Consider the following 20,650-nt stretch of genomic DNA (forward strand, 5'->3'; position numbering starts at 1 on the left):
AACGAGACATAACGATTTGATAATACAGGAACAACTTTATATCAAATAATCATAGATTAAGTATTCACATTTATTGTTATGTCTTACATATGAAGTAATGTTATGTGTATTGCTATCTTTCTATTGCATTTTTTTTATCAAGGAACCTCACTTGACTGAAGAGATTCAAGTTCACATTATTATGTAGTATTGTCACAGTTGAATCCTCGTATTACACCTCCTATTACCTTGTAACTAATAGTATTACTGACCCACTACTACTTATTACCACTGGTAGATAGCAAACGTTCGTAAAGCTATTTTTCAACATAAAATTCCTTGTTCTTTAGAAAAAAGTCAGTCTGCTACTACAGTATTGAAAACGTTTACAGTAACTGGCATCACCCTTTAAGTTAACCTGTTCAGAAACCAAATGACATGTAGTATGCCATACTGGTACTAAAGCTAAAAGCCAATGTCATTTTTTGGGCTGGGTGAAAAGCCTCCCCATTGCAAGGCCTTCTCGATGTATAGTTAGTTGCTTGCAACGGCAGCCATATTGATGGTAGCTTTCCAAAGTAATTTTGTGGTGTTTATGTTAGGTCTTGCAATGGCACAATGTGAAGAAAAATAGCGCTTGTCAAACTGCTATTACTTTAAAGCTGGCATAGCACAAACATTGGATAACACATTACAATGAATGTAAGGACACGTACACAAGATGGAGCTACACAAAACAATGTTTGACATACACATACACATACACATAGTATTACACAATTACATATCATGCATTGCTTTATTTTTACGAATGGCTGCCCAAGTAAAAGTTCATAATCCAATATGACAGAAATACTACAAAAAGTTAAAAATTCAATGTATGGTTAAGCATGAATCAAAACTTCTTTTAATTTTTTCTTTTAATTTGATGTTTTTTTGGTCATGAATTTTTTACACGACAATACATTGTATATACAGCAAGAGAGCAGCAAAAGACAAAGAAGGAAATCTTAAATTACCAGATCAAAATGGAGGTCTGTTTATGAAGGTTAGACATCCAGGCTTAAACAAATCAAATACAATTCAATCTCTACAACTGGCTAAGATTCCGAGATTACTTCCGGACGTTTCCAGTGACACCCATCATTCTAGTGATGCTGAAGAAGAGTGATGGATGTCACACGAAACGTTCGGAAGTAATCTCCGTATCTTATCCAGTTGTAGAGACTGAATTGTATTTAGACAAAGTGGGGGTTGTTATTTGATGCAGCCGATAGAATAAATGCAGACAGGGCAGCTTTGAAACAGTTAGAAGAAAGCGGATCCTGAGAAGACCTTGCCCCCGCTCACCTCCGAACCACCACTAGAAATGCCATCGTCCCCTACCCCATAGAACACGTCGATGTCGTAACACGAGCACGGCTTGTCTAGGATGCCCTCCTGGCTACAGATGGCGTTCATACGGAAGAACAACTCGTCAACCTGGTACTCAAACTCTGCCATTGTGTATTCCTGGGAGAGGGAGAGAACAAGGGCGGTTACACCGGCTATACAGATACAGACAGATAACCAGCTGCTGTCACCCCGTGTGCCTGCAAAGCTGGACGTGTTACACTGAAGGGCAGTTATACCGGCTAAACAGATACACATTAACAGCACTGTGAACATTGGACCAATTTGGACAATACTGTATAATCTTGAAGCTTCTATTTTCACAATTTTCACTGTGACCACTCCACTGCAAAGTCATGACACAGCAAATACATCTCCCTTGTATAACTACTGTACTACAAAATTGTTTAAATTGCGAATTTAAACCATTACAAAAAAAAACTTTTCTATCATACCGCTAGAACAAACCCAAAATTTCACCTACAATGTTATATATTACATGTTTTCAATTCTATCAATAACAGCCTGATACAATTATAGCCACATGCATTCAATTTGATATATCCTACAATGTTGGGAGCCATATCTACAATGCTTTTACATGACCTTTTCTTAACAACGATACATAGAGAAATAATGCACAACAAAGAAGTCACCACTCACCGAGGGGACCACATTCGGACCCTTGGGCACATCCCCCTGGGGTGGGGACTTGAACCCCGCCCACATCAGGAACTTCTCCCAGACGTAGGTTGCCATGGTGATTGACGGAGACTCCGTCTTGGAGCGAATTTTCACTGCCTTGTAGGCTGATGTCAGGATGCCAATAATCTGTGAACAGAAATGAATTTGATTAAGTGCTAACCCAACTACAATGTAAATTAAAATGACAGCAAAGGTTTGAAGCACTAGTTGCTGGGTCTACAATTAAAGCTGCTGTCAAAATTGTTGTCTAGTATCATTAATAATCATTCAAGTCTTCATCACTTAACTGCTTATAACCTTTCACAAAATATTTCCATTGAAGGTATACACCCCTGGTACATGTACTCTACGATACACGAAGCTAGTTTTTACTGTTTTTGTGATACAAAAAATGGGAGAAAATCTTTACTGTTAGCAGCAGCTTGATCCAAATACATTTTATAAAAAGGTGACCTGCGATGACAGACTTCATCACCTCAGCAGTAAGTGCCATTTGACAGAACATTTTGAAACTGCAATGTTGAAACAGACACAAACACACACATACACACACACACACATACACACACAATACATACACACACACATACACACATACATACATACACACACATACACATACACACAGACAGAAGTCTAAAACAATACCTACCAGTCCAACCAACAGAACCATGACAAGAGCGAAGAATGCAGCCAGGTACAGTCCCAGCTGCCAGCTGTGCGTCTCCCGTAGTTTGTCCAGCTGCTGATGCCCTACAGCTGTGTGGCACAGCGTCTGCAGGGTCAGCCAGAAGGTGCTGAAGTTTGGGCTGAACTGGCCAAACAACAACGTCCCCAGGTGGCTGAAAGCAACCAGTAAACTCAACAGCCACAGCTGAAACAAACAAACAAACAAACAAACAAATCACACATTAGATTCGTATGAAGGGGGAGGGAAAGAGGCAATCTACATTAGAGCCCATCGACCATCCCTCAGAAACGGAAGCCGATACCGACTGCTGGGCACATTTGCCCTGTTGCTGCAACACACTTCTGCTCACTACAGGTAAAGTGATGTAGGCTTTGGGTCAAATCAACTTGCGAAGGACCAGAGGACTGGTCAAAAGCTTGTTGGTATGCATCTTGCTTTGTGTAAGGAAATAAGAGTGATTCAGCAATCCACAACTTACAAAATCAATGTACTTGAACTTGAACAGGGACATCTCGCAATGTCAACACGGGGAACAATGTACAGTCTCAAGTTACTATAAACCTACCATAAATGTGAGGATTTCCCATGATGCCCTGTTGAAGACCATGCTGAACGTGGTAAACACGCTGTAGAACCTGAACAGGTGTAACATCTTCAACATGAGGAGCAGCAACATCAGGCCTGCCAGGGCTGCCACAACCTACAGGTGGGATAGTACATGGTTACTTCTATTTTCTGTCAGGTTGTTAAAGAAAAAAAGAAAAAAATTATACGTTTCTTAGTGGCAAATGTGCTAGATGTCGGCACATCGGCAACCAAATCCATAGTATGTTTTTTTGCACACCTTTGAACAGATTAGCCGAAGAGGCTTGTAAAGTGCCTTTCCCAAGGGCACAAATTCGGGGCTTGGTGAGCATCGAACCCGAAACTTATTGGTTCTGAGTCCAATGCTCTGAATGTTGCGCCACACTGATGCCACTGTTTAAGAAAGGGACATCTTTTAAATGGGACCTTTGAGGGCCTGGGATAAAATGACCACAACCGAAACCATGGCTGAACAGAAGTTGGCAATTACATTTTAATTCTTAAGCATAATGTCTTCAGTTTTGCAAATTAAGTAACTTCCAAAAATTCGGGAGGCAATCTTCACAATTTTTGTGACACACATGCATTGAGTCAAGTAAAAAAGCTCCTTCATATCAATAAGTATTCAACAACATCAATCACTTTAAACAATCAACCAGGTTCTCTCAACAGTTCTTTCAAACGGGACGGGGGGTGGTACCTACTTCTGGTGAACTTTGCCCCAGTGCTAATATTACATTAAATCATGTCTTCATCACTTGGGTCAGATAGCTGATGAAGACCGAGAGATTCGGACGAAAATTCCAGTGAGTGAAATCTCTTCAGTTGGAGAACAGTTTATTCAGTTCAACAAATGAACTTAATGCTAAGTTAAAACAGTGTGCTTCCCACCTGGTCCATATCAGCGATATGTGACAGGTCCACAAAAATCTCGTGGTACGTCACCAAGAGGCGATCCACCGCTGCCCACGCGGTCACGAACCGGTACACACAACAGCCGAAGTACGAAACTGCGACCAAGATCACAGCCACCTGGACATGTCATGGAGAGGAGGTAAGACGTTTTGTAAAATGAGAAACAAAATGTTTTCACACAAAACACTCCTGGTCAGTCTCTAACAACCACAAAGCAAGATAAAATGATAAAAATTTAAGCACATTCTTTTTCAGTGTGACAGTAGTTATGAGTTCCCCTACCTGTAGCCAGTGCCACGGGTTACAGTAACACCCACGTTTCTCGTTCATGGCTTCACACAACTCACTCTTGATGGTGTACAACACAACGGCCAACATCAGGAGCTGTGGAAACAAATACAGTACAGAGTTTGTGTGCTTGCCTCATCACACGAATTGCACATTTGAAACCAGAAAATAAAGACTGTAGTGATGATAGAGATTGTTTTTAAAACAAACACGGACTGGCGTTTACATCAATTATCACTGAACTATTTAACATGTTGAGTAATGTTGAGTAGTATTATGTAACATTTGCAAGCCTGTACATAAAATTTTTTATCTTATTTCTTACACCCTTACCTCAAATTTTTTTTAAATGTATTAGAAAATAAAAAAATGTTTACAATATTTTTTTAATCTAAAAAAATCTTTAAAAAAATAATAAAAAAAATGATTAAAAAAAGATTTGAAAATAATGATAAAAAATAAAATTGAAAATCATCTTACCTCACAAGCCATGATGAAGTAGTTGTAAGTCCCTGCATAGCGGTACAGGGTAACAGCAGACACCAGAGGGAGCGTGTACGCCCCACCCAGGGATGGCAGCTCAAGCAAAAGGGACACAGTACTGCAAAAAGATGTCAGAAAACTCCCTTTACCATCACATGTATGAACATGTACTACAATGCAGTATTAATATAAAATAAGCTATAATAGGTGCTTATCATCACAGTAGATTTTGTGCCAGTTTTTCTCTGTGCATATCAAATCACAATACCTTACATTGTACATGATACTTACCCAAACAGGTTGGTAGGGGGGTTGTAGTAGCTGAACTCCACAGCCACTCCTCTGGTTTTATCATCGATCCACTGTTGACTGTACAGCTCTGAGAGCTGCATCTGGGCTTCAGACCTTCAGAAAACAGATATAAAAAGTTTCTCAGAAATATAATAAAGCACATATTCGCACAGCAATGATTTCAATGTCAAAGGTAACCCTCAAAACAAACTACAAAATAAAACTACTGCAAACATTTCAAGACTTACAGTATGGCTCAACCTACCTTGACTTGTTCAGAGCGACCACATAGCCACCACCGTGGTAGTAAGAGAAGTGCCCAGGGTGGCTGGAGCTGTGGGCGGCCGTGAACACCCAGGAACCGTTAATCCCATATGGCTGGGTGTCTCCGGCAGAGGAGGTGTAGTCAGGTCTGCACAGCTGTGGGAGGTGGGCACTGTACCGGGGAGGGACCTGGGGAGGGGGGCAAGGTCACAGCTTCAGTCTTCAAGGTCAAACAAAAGGACTCAACCACAGATGCTTTAAAACTACTTTTTGTTTCCATAAATGTGTCCTTAGATTTCTACATAAAGCAAAACTTTGATGAAGGTTAGACACAGGTTAGAAGGTTAGTAAGTAAAACTGAGTATACTTTTGCAACAACTTTGAGCAACAGTTTTACTATAGCACTGACCACGCATGTCTCCTCTGTGACCCTGAGTTGTCTGAGGGTGACCTCTCCAAGCAGCACACTTCCACCATTGAAGGTTCCTCCCTGAAACACCAAACAAGGGAATGAATGATCATAATGATTTGCATGTACATTGCAAGTCCGTGCTCCGAGCTTTGTGTCTCTAGCTTCATTTGCATTCTTCTTGAATGTATAGTTTACATATTGCCATAAATGATTTATCGCAAATTTCAAACACAAGGTACAGCAAGGCTATGACAGAACCAACATTCAACAAGGGTTTTTTCTGTCACAATTTTGTACAAAAAATCCGTCACATGTTAGGGCGCGTCATACGTTAGGGCAACCCCCGTTACCACTGTCCTGCAAATATAGCCACTTTGCCCTCAAACAGTATACATGATGTGACAGGGGTGTTACCTGTATACTGCTGGCCTGACCGTTGTACCAGTTGGTCCAGTACATGTGGTCCAGAAGGTGACCCTGGCTCCATCTCCACCAATCATCAACAGACTTGATCGACCCGAATCCTTCAGTAGGTCTGCAGGATAAACACAGGCAAATCTCTACATCAACACACTTGTACTGTTATGTAGACAGGTGTGTTTTTTCTTTCTTTATCAGATAACAAAAGCGAAGTACCCTTGTCAGTCACAATCTGATTATCATCCGTTGTTCCCTGTCTTCATTCAAAAAATTGAATTTTCAAGTTTTGCTGTTGAATTTTGAAAATATGAAGCAACTATGTCCTGTCCATATTCATGACATATGCTACTATAGACTTGTAAGGTATAAGCTACTATCCAAATCCAAGAAGAGGTAAAAGGAATGTTTTGTGGGGATAGTACTCACTTGACAAAGGTGTTCCTGGCAGTCTCGTTCAGTAGGTAGGCCCCTCCTGACACCCGACTGTAGGCTATCAGCATCATCAACACAAACAGAGAACCGTACAGCCAGCCTTGTCTGTAAAACACACGTCTCACTTAGGACTGACACTTTTGAAAATAATAGGAAGGCTTATTTTTCTTAATGTACGGAAGAGGGGACAAAAGAAGTCATGACATAGGAAGATGGCAACTAAGATGAATGACTTGAGGAGGATGAAAATGTTACTGACAGACAATGTCGGACAGTCAATTGTGACTTTCTTAAGGACTTGCCTAGATCCAGATTCTTAATCTAGTTACTTAGGTCAAGCCAAGAACAAGGATTACAGAAGTCTCTTTCTTTTGATTAAAAGTTGATAAATGCTGGTAAAACATGACCAACTTCACAGTAATAATTTTCAAGTGTTGAATTTGTCTCCCTAAGCTAGGAGATAATGAAGCTCAGCGGAAACAACTGCCTTACTCACCGGATTCCCTCGCCCAGAAGTTTCTCCTGCTTGCTTTTCTCCTGAGCAGGCCTCAGCTGTGTCTCCTGTGGCGGACGTGCAAACCGTAGGTACCGCGACCGCTGACGGGCTTGGATTCCCTGGGAGGTGAAAACACAGTGCACATAATTTTTTACAAAATTATGTACTTGCCAGAAATACAACAGTATGTATTTTCCATACTGTTGTATACGTAAAAAATACATGTTCCAAAATGAAAAGGTTTTAAAATTTCATTAAAAACTTCAAAAAATTGGATAACTACAGACTGAATTTCACAGTCCAGCTTTAAATCTAAAGTACTATTGCCCCACCTTCTCTAGATCATTGCTATCCCTGTACGTCTCCAGACGCGAGGTGGGCTTGGGAGCGTGGATCTTCCGGCGGAGCTCAGACGACATGGTGCTGATGGAGTCATAGCTGCTGTCGTCGCTGTCACGGTAGTCCAGCGCTCGGTTGTTGTGCCGCTCCCTCCAGGAGATATACAGAGTCACAACTGCAACCTGGAACCAAGGAAAACAAGACATTACTTCATATAAGAACACTACACATACATGGTAGAAGCTGTTGTGCTTTCCTCCTAGAGATTGATACCATTTTTCACTTGCTGTTAATACTAGTTCATCTGACACTAAACATACTTCCTTGCCCAAATGTGAATGGAAGTACTACTATCTTATAACAATGTAGCAATACTAAACTCGTAAATAACAATATTTCCGAACAACCTACTTATAATAAGCAAAAAAATAAAGGACTTGACTTGACTACTTTGTCATTTCTTTGACATTACATGTTGAAAATGAAGACTGACTACACATTCTAACAAGGAAACTAAAATATCAACAACCTGATATACATGAATGAATGGTTTACTTTTTTCACTGGCACAGCAAAGTTAGTATTTTTGAATAACAGATTTCAGATTACTATACTTACCAGTAGAGGCTGTGTTAAGAAAACACTCTGCATCAGTGAGAAAAACAGAGACTGGAGCCAACGGATGCTCTGGGTCTTCCCAAACCTACAAACAACAACAGAGAAAATCAGAAAATACCATACGTATCTATTATATTAGGATGTCATGTATCTTGTTCATGATGTTCTGTATACTGTTATAAAGGCTGAAAGCATATACTGTCGTCTTTTTTCTACTAATGGCAACACACACTTGACTTTATACAAAAAATCAGAAACACCAAATCCAATACAAGGGTAATGGGTATGCACTAACTAACCAGCAAATGTGCAAGACTTGCTATACTAATCGTTCATCTGTATCATTCTGTATCTGTATCTATATAGCAGGCCTTCAGCATAACATGCCAGCTTTGCAGGCATGCAGCACGGCAGCAGCTGGCTATACATGTATTACACTGAATGACCTGTCACACCTAACTTTTGCATATCTACCAGTAGACATTCCATTGAGGAACTCCTAAAGTACTTGGTGACTGTGAGTTCCTTTATACAATGATTAATGTAGAGATGACAGTTCTTCCACAGGTCTTACCTGAAGCCATACAGAATAGCGACCACCCCAGACAGGAGGATGATGACCACACAGGCTGCCCAGGCCACGTAACGACACCACGGCGGCAGGAAGATCTTCCGCAGCTTCTTACGAGGCTCCTGGATCGTCACTTCTGGTAAAACAAAACAGGCTTTACTTGAAGTGTTCACCATCTACTCAACCTGAGTGCTGAAAGAAAATCTGTACATCATAATTATTTGAAAACTAGTCAGCCAACTTGAATTGCTAATAATATTTTAGGCTATTTGAATTAGAATAGCAGAGGATGGAGATGAACCTTAGTTTGGGTGACTCTAAGTTGATATAACTTTCAATAATTATGTAGTTGCCCAACAATTTCACAAGGCATTTGCCTTAGACTATTTAACAGCCATCCTCTTAAACCATCCTCTAAGTTGATATAAATTTTGATATGTATTGACACAGTTGCCCAACAATTTCCAAAGACATCAGCCATCCTCTTGAAAGGATAAGATAGCACTATGAGCCAGCTGTATGTAGTATGACTATTAGTAAGTAGTCTACAGTTTGACTTAAACCAGTCCCTACAACCCACCGGTGGCAGTTTCGGTGTGTAGACTGCCCGTGTCACTGCTGTGAGTACTCTGTGATCCCCCCAGACCATCGTGCTTGTGTTTGTCCTGGCTCTGGTAGTCCTCAAACCCACTGGAGCACTCCGAGGACCCGGAGCCTGGATGAGGTGGCAGCTGCACAGACTGTTGGCTGCCTGAGTGTTCAGAGTGACAGGGTTGGCTGTCGTGTGAACTGCTGGCCTGCGTGTCGGCCTGGCTGCCTGCGTGGCTGGTGGCAGGACTGCCTGGTATGGAATCCTGCAAAAATCGAAGACAATTTCTTTTTAACAGATTCTGTTGGTTTCTGAACACACACAAATTTACCAATTTTTCAAGAAAGACAATTTTGACATGGTATGTTCTTTCATGCTACTTTTCTTTAAAAAATGGTAATTACTGTTAATGCCGCACACCCAGAATGACCCCCAGTGCCCTTAGGGGGCACTGCATGCTTGTGAACCAGTTAAATGGCAGGAGATGTAACAATCACATTGAATGTCCTGCAACTGAACTTTCCAGTACACTACTTACGAGTACTCATACTTATTTCGCTCTCTGACTTGCTAATATATACTTTTCAGCCATGAGTCAGTGAATAACAAATGTGACTAAGAACACAATAGATAATAGATCATAATCAGAAAAATTAACAAACTGTATGCTGAACCCAACATCGTAAATCCACAACACTTGTCCATAAACCCACAAATTTGCTTTAACCTTCTCCCTGCTGCCTATCTCTGTAACCAATAGGAAACTGGGTGCCAAACGGCTACTTCAGAGTGCTAAAGGTTAAAAAAACACAAGTATTGACAGACAAGGTACTAACCGAATACTTCTTATCCCACGTCTTCTGTGCCCACTTCTGCAGTGCCGTCCAGTTGATGTAAGGCTGGTCCAGTATCATCCCACTGTCTGTCGTCATCACTGTCTCGATCGTACCTTGATCAGAATAAAAAGTCGGGCTCCACTCAGTGGGGGGTCCTGCAGTGTAAAGGGGTGGGCGAAAGAGCAGGGAGAAAAAAAGGATTGAAAGCAAGAAGAACACCACAATAGAGAAACAACCAAGAGCCTGTAAACTGCACATGCAGAGGTGTTAATGTACAGGAATCGGTCACACCAGTTAAGGAATGATTAGATGAATTGGATAGGTTGAAGTCTTAATGTTACTCATGTTCTGAGCCTTGCCCTAAATTATGGTCACCGTTCCCTGAATTCTGTTTGTGTAGTGCCTGTTATTTCCCTAAAATTTTCCCCGTGAAGGTTACTTTTGTGATAATTTTTATTCTTATTTCAGATAGATAGTGCTACAGTGCTGCACTGCACTGCAACAAGCCTTTATCCAGAGAACAGTAATGGTACTTGCAAGCAGTGCGGGGAAAACTAGGGCATAGGAAATATACCATGACAAAGAAGAAAAAGAAGCAACTAAAATGAAAAGCAAAAAATGCAAAGCTGGCCCAAAATAGGTAAAGCTCCCACAAGACTGATTATGTCCACAGACTGTTAAAATATTTTGTATGCTAAAACGAAGCACACCACCCAAAGCCACAGCAAACTCTGGGGTCCACACTGTTAGAATGCCACAGCAAAAAGAAACTTCAAGCTGGTACATGTATTTAAAATAGCAGCTTTGCCAACAGAAATGTTGCACTCTATAGTAGCCTAGCGGCAAAGTTTAATTATTCTGACAACAATTTGATATTTCTGACACACAAACTACAGTATTATTTTAACAGTCTGTGGACATAATACTAGAGTACCAAACAACTATGCAGGTAGCGTGCGTAGTCCAGTGGTTAGCGATCTTGCCTATGGAACTAGAAGCCCCGGGTTCAATCCCGGCTGTGTCGCTCACCCGACATGCACGCTACCGTTAAAGATTGCAGTCCTTAGGACGGGACGTTAAGCCGTGGTCCACTGTTCATTGTGCTTGTCGAAAAGAGCTAGGGGAATTTTCCCGATACAATGAACCTGTAAATACTGTACATAGCGTCTGTCTTCTCTGTCACGACCAGTGGAAGAGTAGCTCATCTGTTCATTGAGTTCATTTGAGCTAAACTGGTTCGAGATCCCTTTCCTTTCCTTTCCTTTCCTTTCCTTTCCTTGCTTGATTAGCGAGAAAAATCTAACCAATCAGGGAAACTTGTCAGCTATCAGGTAACATTCAAGGTCATGAGGACAATTAAGATATCTTACCTGGGTCGGAAAGGAAACTCTGCCTCTTGCCTGAGGCAAACTCCTTGTCTGCTTGCACCTTCCTGCATCTTCTCATCTAAGAAAGAGCAATGATAAATAATACAAACAAGTTAAGATATTTTGAAAATCCTCTGTCATAAAGTCTTCATACAGGACAGATTTCTGCAATATGTTTTGGTCGCACTCCCTTTTGCTATTCTCACCAAGAAAAAAAATTGCAAAGCTCCCCCTTCCACAAAGGATGCAACAATTTTTTTTCTTGTCTTTCATCAACATCAACATTAAGAAAGACTTACGTCCAGTCTACTGATACAATCTTTTATACAAATGACTTCACTAAATATGAAACTGTGGGAAACCCACGTTATCAAGAAATTCAAGAAGATATATAACTCATCAGGGGTTAAACCTGTTAGAGGCTCTTTTGAATGGCAAGAGAATTTAAATGATTGTGTAATGTCTTGTGTGTAACCAAGTGCAATATACTTTATGTACGGAAAGCACAATTCTGCCTTTGTCTGCAATGCCTTTTTTACCAATAAACAATTTTGATTGAATGATTGATTGATTGATTGATTGATTGGTTGATTGATTGGTTGATTGATTGAGAAAAGACAGACTTACCTTGCTCCTCCTGAAGAGGAAGACGATACCCAGGTGAACGGGAAGGACGACCAGAGCCGTCAGGACCCCAACAATTATGCTACGCAACGACACGTCAATCAAACCAAGCTCCGCCGAGTCCTGCGAAACAGAAGTCACATCATGTGAACCTTATTTCTATAGCAACGAGGTCCGATATGAGAAAAACATAATTATTTCATCCCTAAAAGTTTAATCTAATTTCTTCTTTGTTTCAGTTGCTTCAATCATTTGCGTCAAATAAATGGACCACTAACCTACTTTAATTTTCAATCTGGCTGAACAAACAGTTACTGTTCTTTCCTTTCTATCTGAAAGAATTTTTTCCTCAGCCTATGCAAAAAAGGCTGAAGTTTTCAATTCAAAAGACCCTTGTAGACCTTCCACAGCTTGATGTGCCAATTATCCCACCCTATTTACTCTACATGGTAAATTTCAATAAACAATCAAAGAAACCTGGTTCTCCAGTCTTTCCTTTAGTCACTGACGAAAGATAGCGGATGCTGTCTGAAACGTCTGATTGTTTCAACATTTTAGCCAGTTGTTTGAGTAACTGTCTTTTGGCAAACCAAAGAAACAAACCTGCACTTCCATGAGGTGATACCAGGCGGCGTTGATGCAACAGTAGGATAGGAGCAGGCTGAGGCAGACAGTGAGCCGCTGCACACGGGTGAACTTGTTGTAGGAGGGGCGGGTGTAGACGGACAGCCAGAGGTGGTAGTCTGTCATGTACTGGCAACCCTTGCAGTATGCCAGCTGTGGAAACAATTCACAACAAAAATGTTTGAATTATTTTGTAAAAAAAGAAAAGAAAGATGTATGGGGAAGCCGTTACAAAAATGTTTAAAAAAGAAAAATGAGGGTCAATGACTCTTGCATCTGTAGGGATATGGTAATTAAAACGAAAGGAAAGAAGACAAGTTAAATCTTTCTGGCTAACCCCCAAATTTCAAAATGGTATAGCTCTTGGATTTTGACTTGCTGGACACTCTGGACCAGTCACAAGCATTTCATATTTACAGTACCGAAAATCCACTCATTTGGATGACTTACTTATTTCAAGCCAGGGAGTTCACTTTTGATACTTTCTAACAACGCTTGGGGATAGCTGTTTGGCATGATATCTGTATCTGTATCAATATAGCAGGTATAACTGCCCTTCAGCATAACACACCAGCTACAACTAGCTACAACCAGATAAAACTAGCTACAACCACATTGTCTGTAAACTTAAGCTGGTATGATATGCCAATAAACAGTTATACCTAATGATTAATACTAAGAGATAGATACCTTCTTAAAACCAGCGCCATCGGCAAGAGGTGTCAGCTCTCTCTGGACTTGTCCGTCCTCGTATTCCACGGCGAGCCACTGTTCGCAGGGGAAGTACCAGGCGTAGTTGGAGTGCATGTCGCGTACGATGATGCGGCTCAGGTACCAGCTGGGAGACGTTCCCGAGTTGTCATGCCACACCTGGACTTTCCACAGCGGACCTAGGTTGTCTGGGACACTGTAGAACGGGTAATCATGCAGTCAGAAACACTGACAAGTTATAAACTCTTCACATAGTACTTTATCCCTTGACTTTATGTTTGACAGCAAATTTGGGACCTTTCTTAATTCTTTCTTAAAAGTACATCATCATCATAATCACTGCCTATCAGTTACTACATGTACTGAATCTTTTTTAACGTTAAGATACCTGACAATGAAGATGTCACGTGAGTTCCTCTCAAACAGGCCCCTCTCAGGGCAGCTCAGCTCCCTGGTCTCTGATGTTCCATCTTCTCCATAAATCACCAAGCAAACCTGAAACACAATTTAAGAACCACACATTATCATCAGAACTTAGTCTTTCTACAAATATAAAATTTTACAGAGAACTACTGAAAAAGGGGTGTTATGTGACGCAGCCCAATACCAAGGGTATTCAGTCATTTTTGACCTTTTAAAAATACTGTTGCAATGATCACTTGTCTACTCAAGAACTGTCATCCATACAACAAGTTCTGTATGTGTGGCCAATGGTAGGAAATTTGCTTAATTTGAAATAGTAAACTCATTCGTTCACTCACTCACTCACTCACTATTCCATTAATCAACTGCTGTTTCGCATCTTGCAAAGGTTAGACGTGCTTGTACTCAGATGTTATGGAATCAAATGGAATAATTTCAGACGTTCACATTGGCAACATATCTCAGTTCCTTACCTTTGCTGATGTGGAGGCCCCTGGCCTGAAGCCGGTCTCCACGGTGACCTCATACCACTGCTGGTCAGACAGGGAGTTGTCCTGCAGCTGGACCGGCCCCTCCTTCTTAGCATCGTGCTTGTCGGCACGGTAACAGCAGAACAGCAGGATGAGGTACACACCAAATATGGTAATGATGAGGCTGAAGGTCACAGGGTTTTCATTGATGCTGAAATAAAAGATGATATTTCATTTTAATTTTTTAAATTGCAACAAAGCGATACACAGCTCATCAGCATTGCTGATGTAGGGTGGCATCTAACATACAGTTGAACATTCAAATATAAAATAACGCCATACATAAAATCAAACATTCATAATACAACATAAATCAAACAATATTCAAAAATGATATAAGCTAAATCTTCACAATAAGTAAACATAGACTTAATAGTCTAAAACAAATTGTGTATTACAGAGGATCATAAAGATTATTAGAAAAGACTTATTTCAGATTGCCAAAAATTCACTTAGACATTTCACTTTTCAACCATGTCTAAGTCTAAAAAGACTAAATATTAATAAGTATTCAAATGTACATGTATCAAAGCAAATGTTGGGAATCAACACCTAATGATGGTAGTTTTGGTAGTAATCATAGTACAATCCTAAACTTTCTTCCAACACAAAGGTATAAACGGATCAATTTTCAACGACCACTGTCGCCTTCTTCAGGATCAATAATGACCAAACACTTCAGAACGTGATCTCGCAACATGTATGGACACTAACCTTGCAAACTGAGTAAGATCAAAGAAGTCGTTGGCAGACATCGAGGCCTGAAAGCCCCCTCCGAACGCGGTGAGATGGTTACAGCTGCAGTGTGTGGAGTAGTAGGTGCTGTCCTGTTGTGGCTTGCACCCCTCCCCACTCCATACATCGTTGGTCTCGTCCCAGTACAGGCACTCCCCCCACCATAGTCGGAAGGTGTACGTACGCTCTGACACGGCGTACTTACGGTACGGCTTTCTGTCGAACTCCGCGTCCAGAAGGCCGATGTAGTACAAGCCGGTTTCTGAAAAGGGAAGGAACATTGGTGTGATACAGTGGTCTCACTCAAATGTTCCTAATGCAAGCAACCAAATAATTGAGCATCCATACTTTCAGCCTTTTTGTTGAAGAAACAAACTAAACATAGAGGTATTAATGCTGGCTACATAGGACTTACTAATACATGTATTTCATTAGGCTTCAAATACCACATGCAAAATTGCCTAGAATGTGCTCAAAGTAGAACAGGACTGGAGGACATAGGAGTCAAATAAGTAAGTGTACATAGAAAATATTTATGAATTTGAAACAACAAGACAACATCAGTCTGTATCATTCTGTATCTGTATATTAGCCGGTATAACCACCCTTTGGTGTAATACACCAGCTAACACACAAGACTGAAGGAAGTATAAAACGTGAAGCCTTACCATTGAGTGATCCAGGTGGCAGGAACAGGGTCAGAGTTCGCGTGCTGTACCTGTACACTTTTTCCCACCGAGCGTTGTTTGGAGTTGGTTCAGTCTCATGGCTACATTTAGATAAAACCATCATTACTACTAGAGACAAATATTAAGCTAAATGTACCTTTACTTGTAAACAACAGATGCTACCATAAACTGAGGACTATGCACTAGACTGCTTTTATCGAGTCTATAACCGCATTTGCATTATGTCTAGCTGGACACAGTATTAACATTTTGTCTCTCTATAATACATGATAAACATCCAAACATGATGATGAAAAAGCCTAAGAACAAAGATATAATCTCTGTACCTAAGTAGCATTCTGATAGGGAAGCTCCTGTCTCCAATAGACCGTAGCCTGATGGACACGTGTAGCGACTGCTGCAGGTTGTCTGCGCTCACGTTGAACTTGTGGACACGCTGGTTCTCTCGGTCAAGGGTGAACTCCGGCGTGGTCTCCTGTAATACACAATTTGTCTTAGAATTAGATGCTTTCATTACAATCCAAAGACCAGACAGTAGTACAAATTTTGTATTTTTAGGAGTAAGTGACTTTGGCATGTTCAACCATTTTTTTTTTTCAGTCACGGTAGATGCACTAATATTGATTCGTTCTGCCAGTTCATTCTAGTGACGCTGAAGAAGAGTGATGGCGTCGTGTGGTGCAAGTGTAGAGCGCGCGGCAGTCAAACAACGGGCCCGGGATCTAATCCTGGGTTGTGCCCAGAGGCATGTCCGGACTTGCGCCCCGACGTTGTGCCCTTGGGAAAGGCACTTAACACAACTTTCCTCACTTCACTCAGGTACTTAGCTCATCTAGGGTTAGGGAAGTCCCTCGGATAGGACGTTATATGGAGGTCCTGTGTTTGGGGACAGCCACACCCAGTGCACGTTAAAGAACCCATCACACCTTTCGAAAATGAGTAGGGGCATGCCCCGGTGTGCGGTGTTCCAAATCTTACAGTCCGGTCTGGGATGACATCTTGAAAAGGCGATAGTTCACCTGTTATGTCAATCCTTCCACAAAATGTGTTAAATCGAAATAAATAAACAAATAAATAAATGGGTGTGACTGGAAACATCATGCTTACCGATGATGAAGCCCGAGGGATCCTCATGGTGATGCGGTTGGTGTCAGGCAGGTTGTTGACAGAAAGATCATCCCCCTCACAGGTGGACAGGGACAGGGACACAACCTCACTGGACACCTGAAACAACACAAGGAGAACATGCATAGATAAGCTATAGATGAATAAATAAATACTAGAGACATAGTGTGCACATAAGAACTATTTGCACAATATCATTTATCTTGTTACAGGAAATACAAGTGACCACAGAAAATGCATAACATGATGCAATAAATTGTGAATTTCATCAACAAAAAAATAGTTGGAAAAGTTTGCATTTCTCACAACAGAATAAGCGAAAAGCAGACGGCAAACAGCCCACTATAGTAACATGTAAATTTGCAATGTTTCAAGATAACCAAGTAATTAAAGCATAATAGTGAGTAAAATAAAAGACTGACTTTATAACAAAGAAACAGTATAAACTTAAGGCAGTTTATTGATGAAAAAATGTCTTCTTGTATTGATGTCTTGCCTGCCCTAGAACTAAACTTAGCTGCATAATTCTACTACTCCTATACAAAAGCCCATTACCTTTGAGGAAGTGCTGCTCCATGCATACGGGTTCCTCTTGTACTTCAGCATGTGTGTGCCGTAACAGTCTGTTAGAGGAGGCCCAGTTCGACCGGACTTCAGGATATCGTCCAGGTTGCCCGGGAGACGGAACTGTCCGTCGCCCGTGGCAACCTGCAGGTTGTTGACTGACAGATGCGTTGCCGTGGTAGCGGTTACCAGGCGACTGGTGAGAACAGCTGGGTACTCTCCTGGGGCCTGCTGCAACATCTGGGCCTGTAAGATCAATTAGACATTTAATTCAATTAACCTTTATCACAATGAAGGAACCGTTATTGGTTACAGAGTTAGGCAGCAGGGAGAAGGTTAAATTATGGCTTCTACAAAATCATGTAGAAACATCGATACATCTCCTTATAAATCAGTTATCAAACAACAATCATGAATAAATCCTACAGTTACACCAGTTGAAACATTAACCAAAAGTCAAGTTGATATCATTAAAAAACACATCATTATCCGCTCTACCCCACTCTATAGTAATGACTAGTTTCATCCATGTATATGAAGTGACTATCATCATAGTATCTCGCCCCATCTATTGTTGACTAACTTCTATAATTGTTATCAAACACATACAAACAACACCTAGCTCTCAAAAGAATGTTTACTAAATCAGATCAGCCTTATTGTTAAAAAATACACAATTTCTAAGTAGCAGTAAGACACATACCTTAAGTGCCTTCTCCACTACTTTCACAGTTGTCTTCACGATATCTCTCTGTGCTGCTTCCATCTCCATGGCTACCATCTCCGTGGTTACCGCCTCCTCCAGGGTCGCAGCGATGACGTTGGACGAGCCATTCACCACGGAGGAGAGGAGAACAGGACTCAGCTGCTGACCGTCACGAGAAAACGTGGTCAGTCTGTCTGCGATGATGTCGAGCAGCTTTGTGGAAATTTCCAGAGCCTCTGTCTCAAGCTAGGAAAAAAAAAAATTTTCTCAGTGAATCTGAATGTTTCAGAAAAAACTATAAAAACACACAAACATACACAGCCCACTGCAGTACTGTAGGAAATCGCCAGGAGGCCCATTTTTTAACTTGATCTTCATTTCCCTGATACCCAACCACCTACAAAATATCATAAAGATCTATCCACAGGTTCTTGAGTTATGCTGTTTACATAAAACACACATTTGACACTCCACCATAGCAAAACCGCAAGAATAACCTCCTGTTGAAGGTATAAATATATAACATACTATGTATTTAAGACAGCTCACATACAAATGAGTCATACCTCATTGGAAGCCTCGGTAACTGCGGCGATAGCTGAGCTGGTCTGTAAGGTCTCTGATTGGTCCCTGACAGAGAAGCGTTCCACAGCGCGCAGCAGGGAAGTGCGGATGTTTCTCCTCAAGGTCATGATGTCTGCGTCAAAGCTGATGGTTTCCATGCGGTTCAATATGGCCGCTGCAATCTGCACGTACTGCTGAGCGGCAGCCATGTTGCCGCTGGAGACGAACGCGGACAGCTGGTTTCCGGGGACAACCACTGTCGAATCACTGTAGAGGGAAATATAAAGATTCCGAGGGTTATGTCATGCAAGTATTTTTTTATGTTGAAGGTAGTCCCATAGCCCATTTTTGAGGCTGTAGGGGCAGTGGGTTGTTATCCACTGTGTCTAGGGCACGGTATTGGAATGCGGAGCCGAACCCTCTCCTTTACCTCCACAACCAAAGTCAGGTACATATTTTTACACCTGGGTGGAGCAAAAGCATTACATCAGTGGCATGACAGGATCTGAACCCAGGACCTCTAGATATATAAGTTCTGGGCCAAACACCCTGCCTTTACGCCACACGACCATACATTCTACATATCTTTGATATAGGTAATACCAAACAACTTTTTTAACAACATTGTAAACCAAGGGAGGATACCACACTATGACTCACAGGAATTCCTCTGCCAGCTGTGTGCTGTTGGCGTTTATCTTGGGCTCCACACGTACAGGCATGGAGCACACCTGGGTTACTGCACCCAGAGAGTTCTTTATTGACACATGGATGTAGACTGCAGGGACAGAAAACAAGTCGAGTCAAGTCAAAGTTTATTGCACAACAATTGAATCAGGTATACTGTATGGCAAATAACATGGAATGTGACTACTTATACTAGTGTACTAATTAAGATCATGAACCGTTACTCATATCATGGGATAGTAAGTTTCACATTATGGCACGGTTTCTCTTTTGCATAGCATTATATAATATATATTGGCCTAGGTAGACAATTACAGAGTCAGGGCATGATAGAAGTACATTGAATATTTCTCTACTAAGTCTTGTGTCAGGTAATATTGTTCTGTTTTTACATGATTGTAGTCATTAATAACATGACTGTTATTTCTTAGACTCTAAAAAGCTCTCATATACAATGTACATGTACATGTACAACCAAGTACAGGAATGTATTATCCATATTCGGATGAATTTCTCAGTTAATCATACCAATAGATCAAGTAGCCTCTTTGAGTAGAAATGGTAGAGAAGCTTTATAAACTTTCTTTGCTCATCCTAGGTGTAACTTTGCTACAGTCCTTTATCATATACAACAATGGGTCATCGTTTCAGCGACATGCCCCAATATCATTTGGGAACAAGGCTTTTCATATGTTTTTAATGGTTTGCAAATTCTTAAAACATATTAAAAAGAGTATATCATAGTACTTACCTTTAAAGTCATCTTGTTCATTGCCTGCCGGTAAGTAGAAGATATTGTCGTAGTTCAACCCTGAGTATAAGACATGCCGAGTCCCATCCTTGTCACCGATGCTCTGCTCAATCTCATACACTAGAGGTCCGTTCTGCAACAAAGATACAAAAGGGACATTTCTTAAGTTGTTTGCAATGTGATGAGTCACTGCAAAAACCGCAAACTTGAAATTACTGCAAGCATTTCAAAATTTACAGTATCT

The 20,650-nt window shown here is 41.0% G+C and overlaps 1 protein-coding gene across 5 annotated transcripts in view; it reads right to left on the bottom strand.

The window, feature by feature from the left end:
- Positions 1-20,650, bottom strand: part of LOC136447855 (polycystin-1-like protein 1) — a 63,500-nt gene that overhangs the window by 4,901 nt on the left and 37,949 nt on the right. For 2 of the 5 annotated variants that reach the window (XM_066446965.1, XM_066446964.1), the window contains exons 30-62: positions 20,407-20,539; positions 19,629-19,746; positions 18,971-19,235; positions 18,402-18,650; positions 17,690-17,944; positions 17,117-17,233; positions 16,336-16,484; positions 15,989-16,089; positions 15,300-15,582; positions 14,529-14,736; positions 14,021-14,127; positions 13,612-13,828; positions 12,901-13,074; positions 12,301-12,420; positions 11,677-11,752; positions 10,307-10,461; positions 9,462-9,735; positions 8,885-9,017; positions 8,311-8,395; positions 7,686-7,874; positions 7,354-7,472; positions 6,852-6,962; positions 6,420-6,540; positions 6,003-6,083; positions 5,595-5,782; positions 5,330-5,443; positions 5,036-5,156; positions 4,550-4,651; positions 4,244-4,384; positions 3,333-3,467; positions 2,729-2,950; positions 2,035-2,202; positions 1,330-1,491 (exon numbers count right to left, since the gene is read on the bottom strand). In XM_066446965.1, coding sequence (XP_066303062.1) covers positions 1,330-1,491; positions 2,035-2,202; positions 2,729-2,950; positions 3,333-3,467; positions 4,244-4,384; positions 4,550-4,651; positions 5,036-5,156; positions 5,330-5,443; positions 5,595-5,782; positions 6,003-6,083; positions 6,420-6,540; positions 6,852-6,962; positions 7,354-7,472; positions 7,686-7,874; positions 8,311-8,395; positions 8,885-9,017; positions 9,462-9,735; positions 10,307-10,461; positions 11,677-11,752; positions 12,301-12,420; positions 12,901-13,074; positions 13,612-13,828; positions 14,021-14,127; positions 14,529-14,736; positions 15,300-15,582; positions 15,989-16,089; positions 16,336-16,484; positions 17,117-17,233; positions 17,690-17,944; positions 18,402-18,650; positions 18,971-19,235; positions 19,629-19,746; positions 20,407-20,539 — 5,193 coding nt within the window. The remainder of the gene's footprint in view (positions 1-1,329; positions 1,492-2,034; positions 2,203-2,728; positions 2,951-3,332; positions 3,468-4,243; positions 4,385-4,549; positions 4,652-5,035; positions 5,157-5,329; positions 5,444-5,594; positions 5,783-6,002; positions 6,084-6,419; positions 6,541-6,851; positions 6,963-7,353; positions 7,473-7,685; positions 7,875-8,310; positions 8,396-8,884; positions 9,018-9,461; positions 9,736-10,306; positions 10,462-11,676; positions 11,753-12,300; positions 12,421-12,900; positions 13,075-13,611; positions 13,829-14,020; positions 14,128-14,528; positions 14,737-15,299; positions 15,583-15,988; positions 16,090-16,335; positions 16,485-17,116; positions 17,234-17,689; positions 17,945-18,401; positions 18,651-18,970; positions 19,236-19,628; positions 19,747-20,406; positions 20,540-20,650) is intronic. The other 3 variants (XM_066446968.1, XM_066446966.1, XM_066446967.1) reach the window with 3 other exon arrangements.

Source organism: Branchiostoma lanceolatum, chromosome 13 (genome assembly GCF_035083965.1).
Source record: "Branchiostoma lanceolatum isolate klBraLanc5 chromosome 13, klBraLanc5.hap2, whole genome shotgun sequence".
Classification (NCBI taxonomy): Eukaryota; Metazoa; Chordata; class Leptocardii; order Amphioxiformes; family Branchiostomatidae; genus Branchiostoma; species Branchiostoma lanceolatum.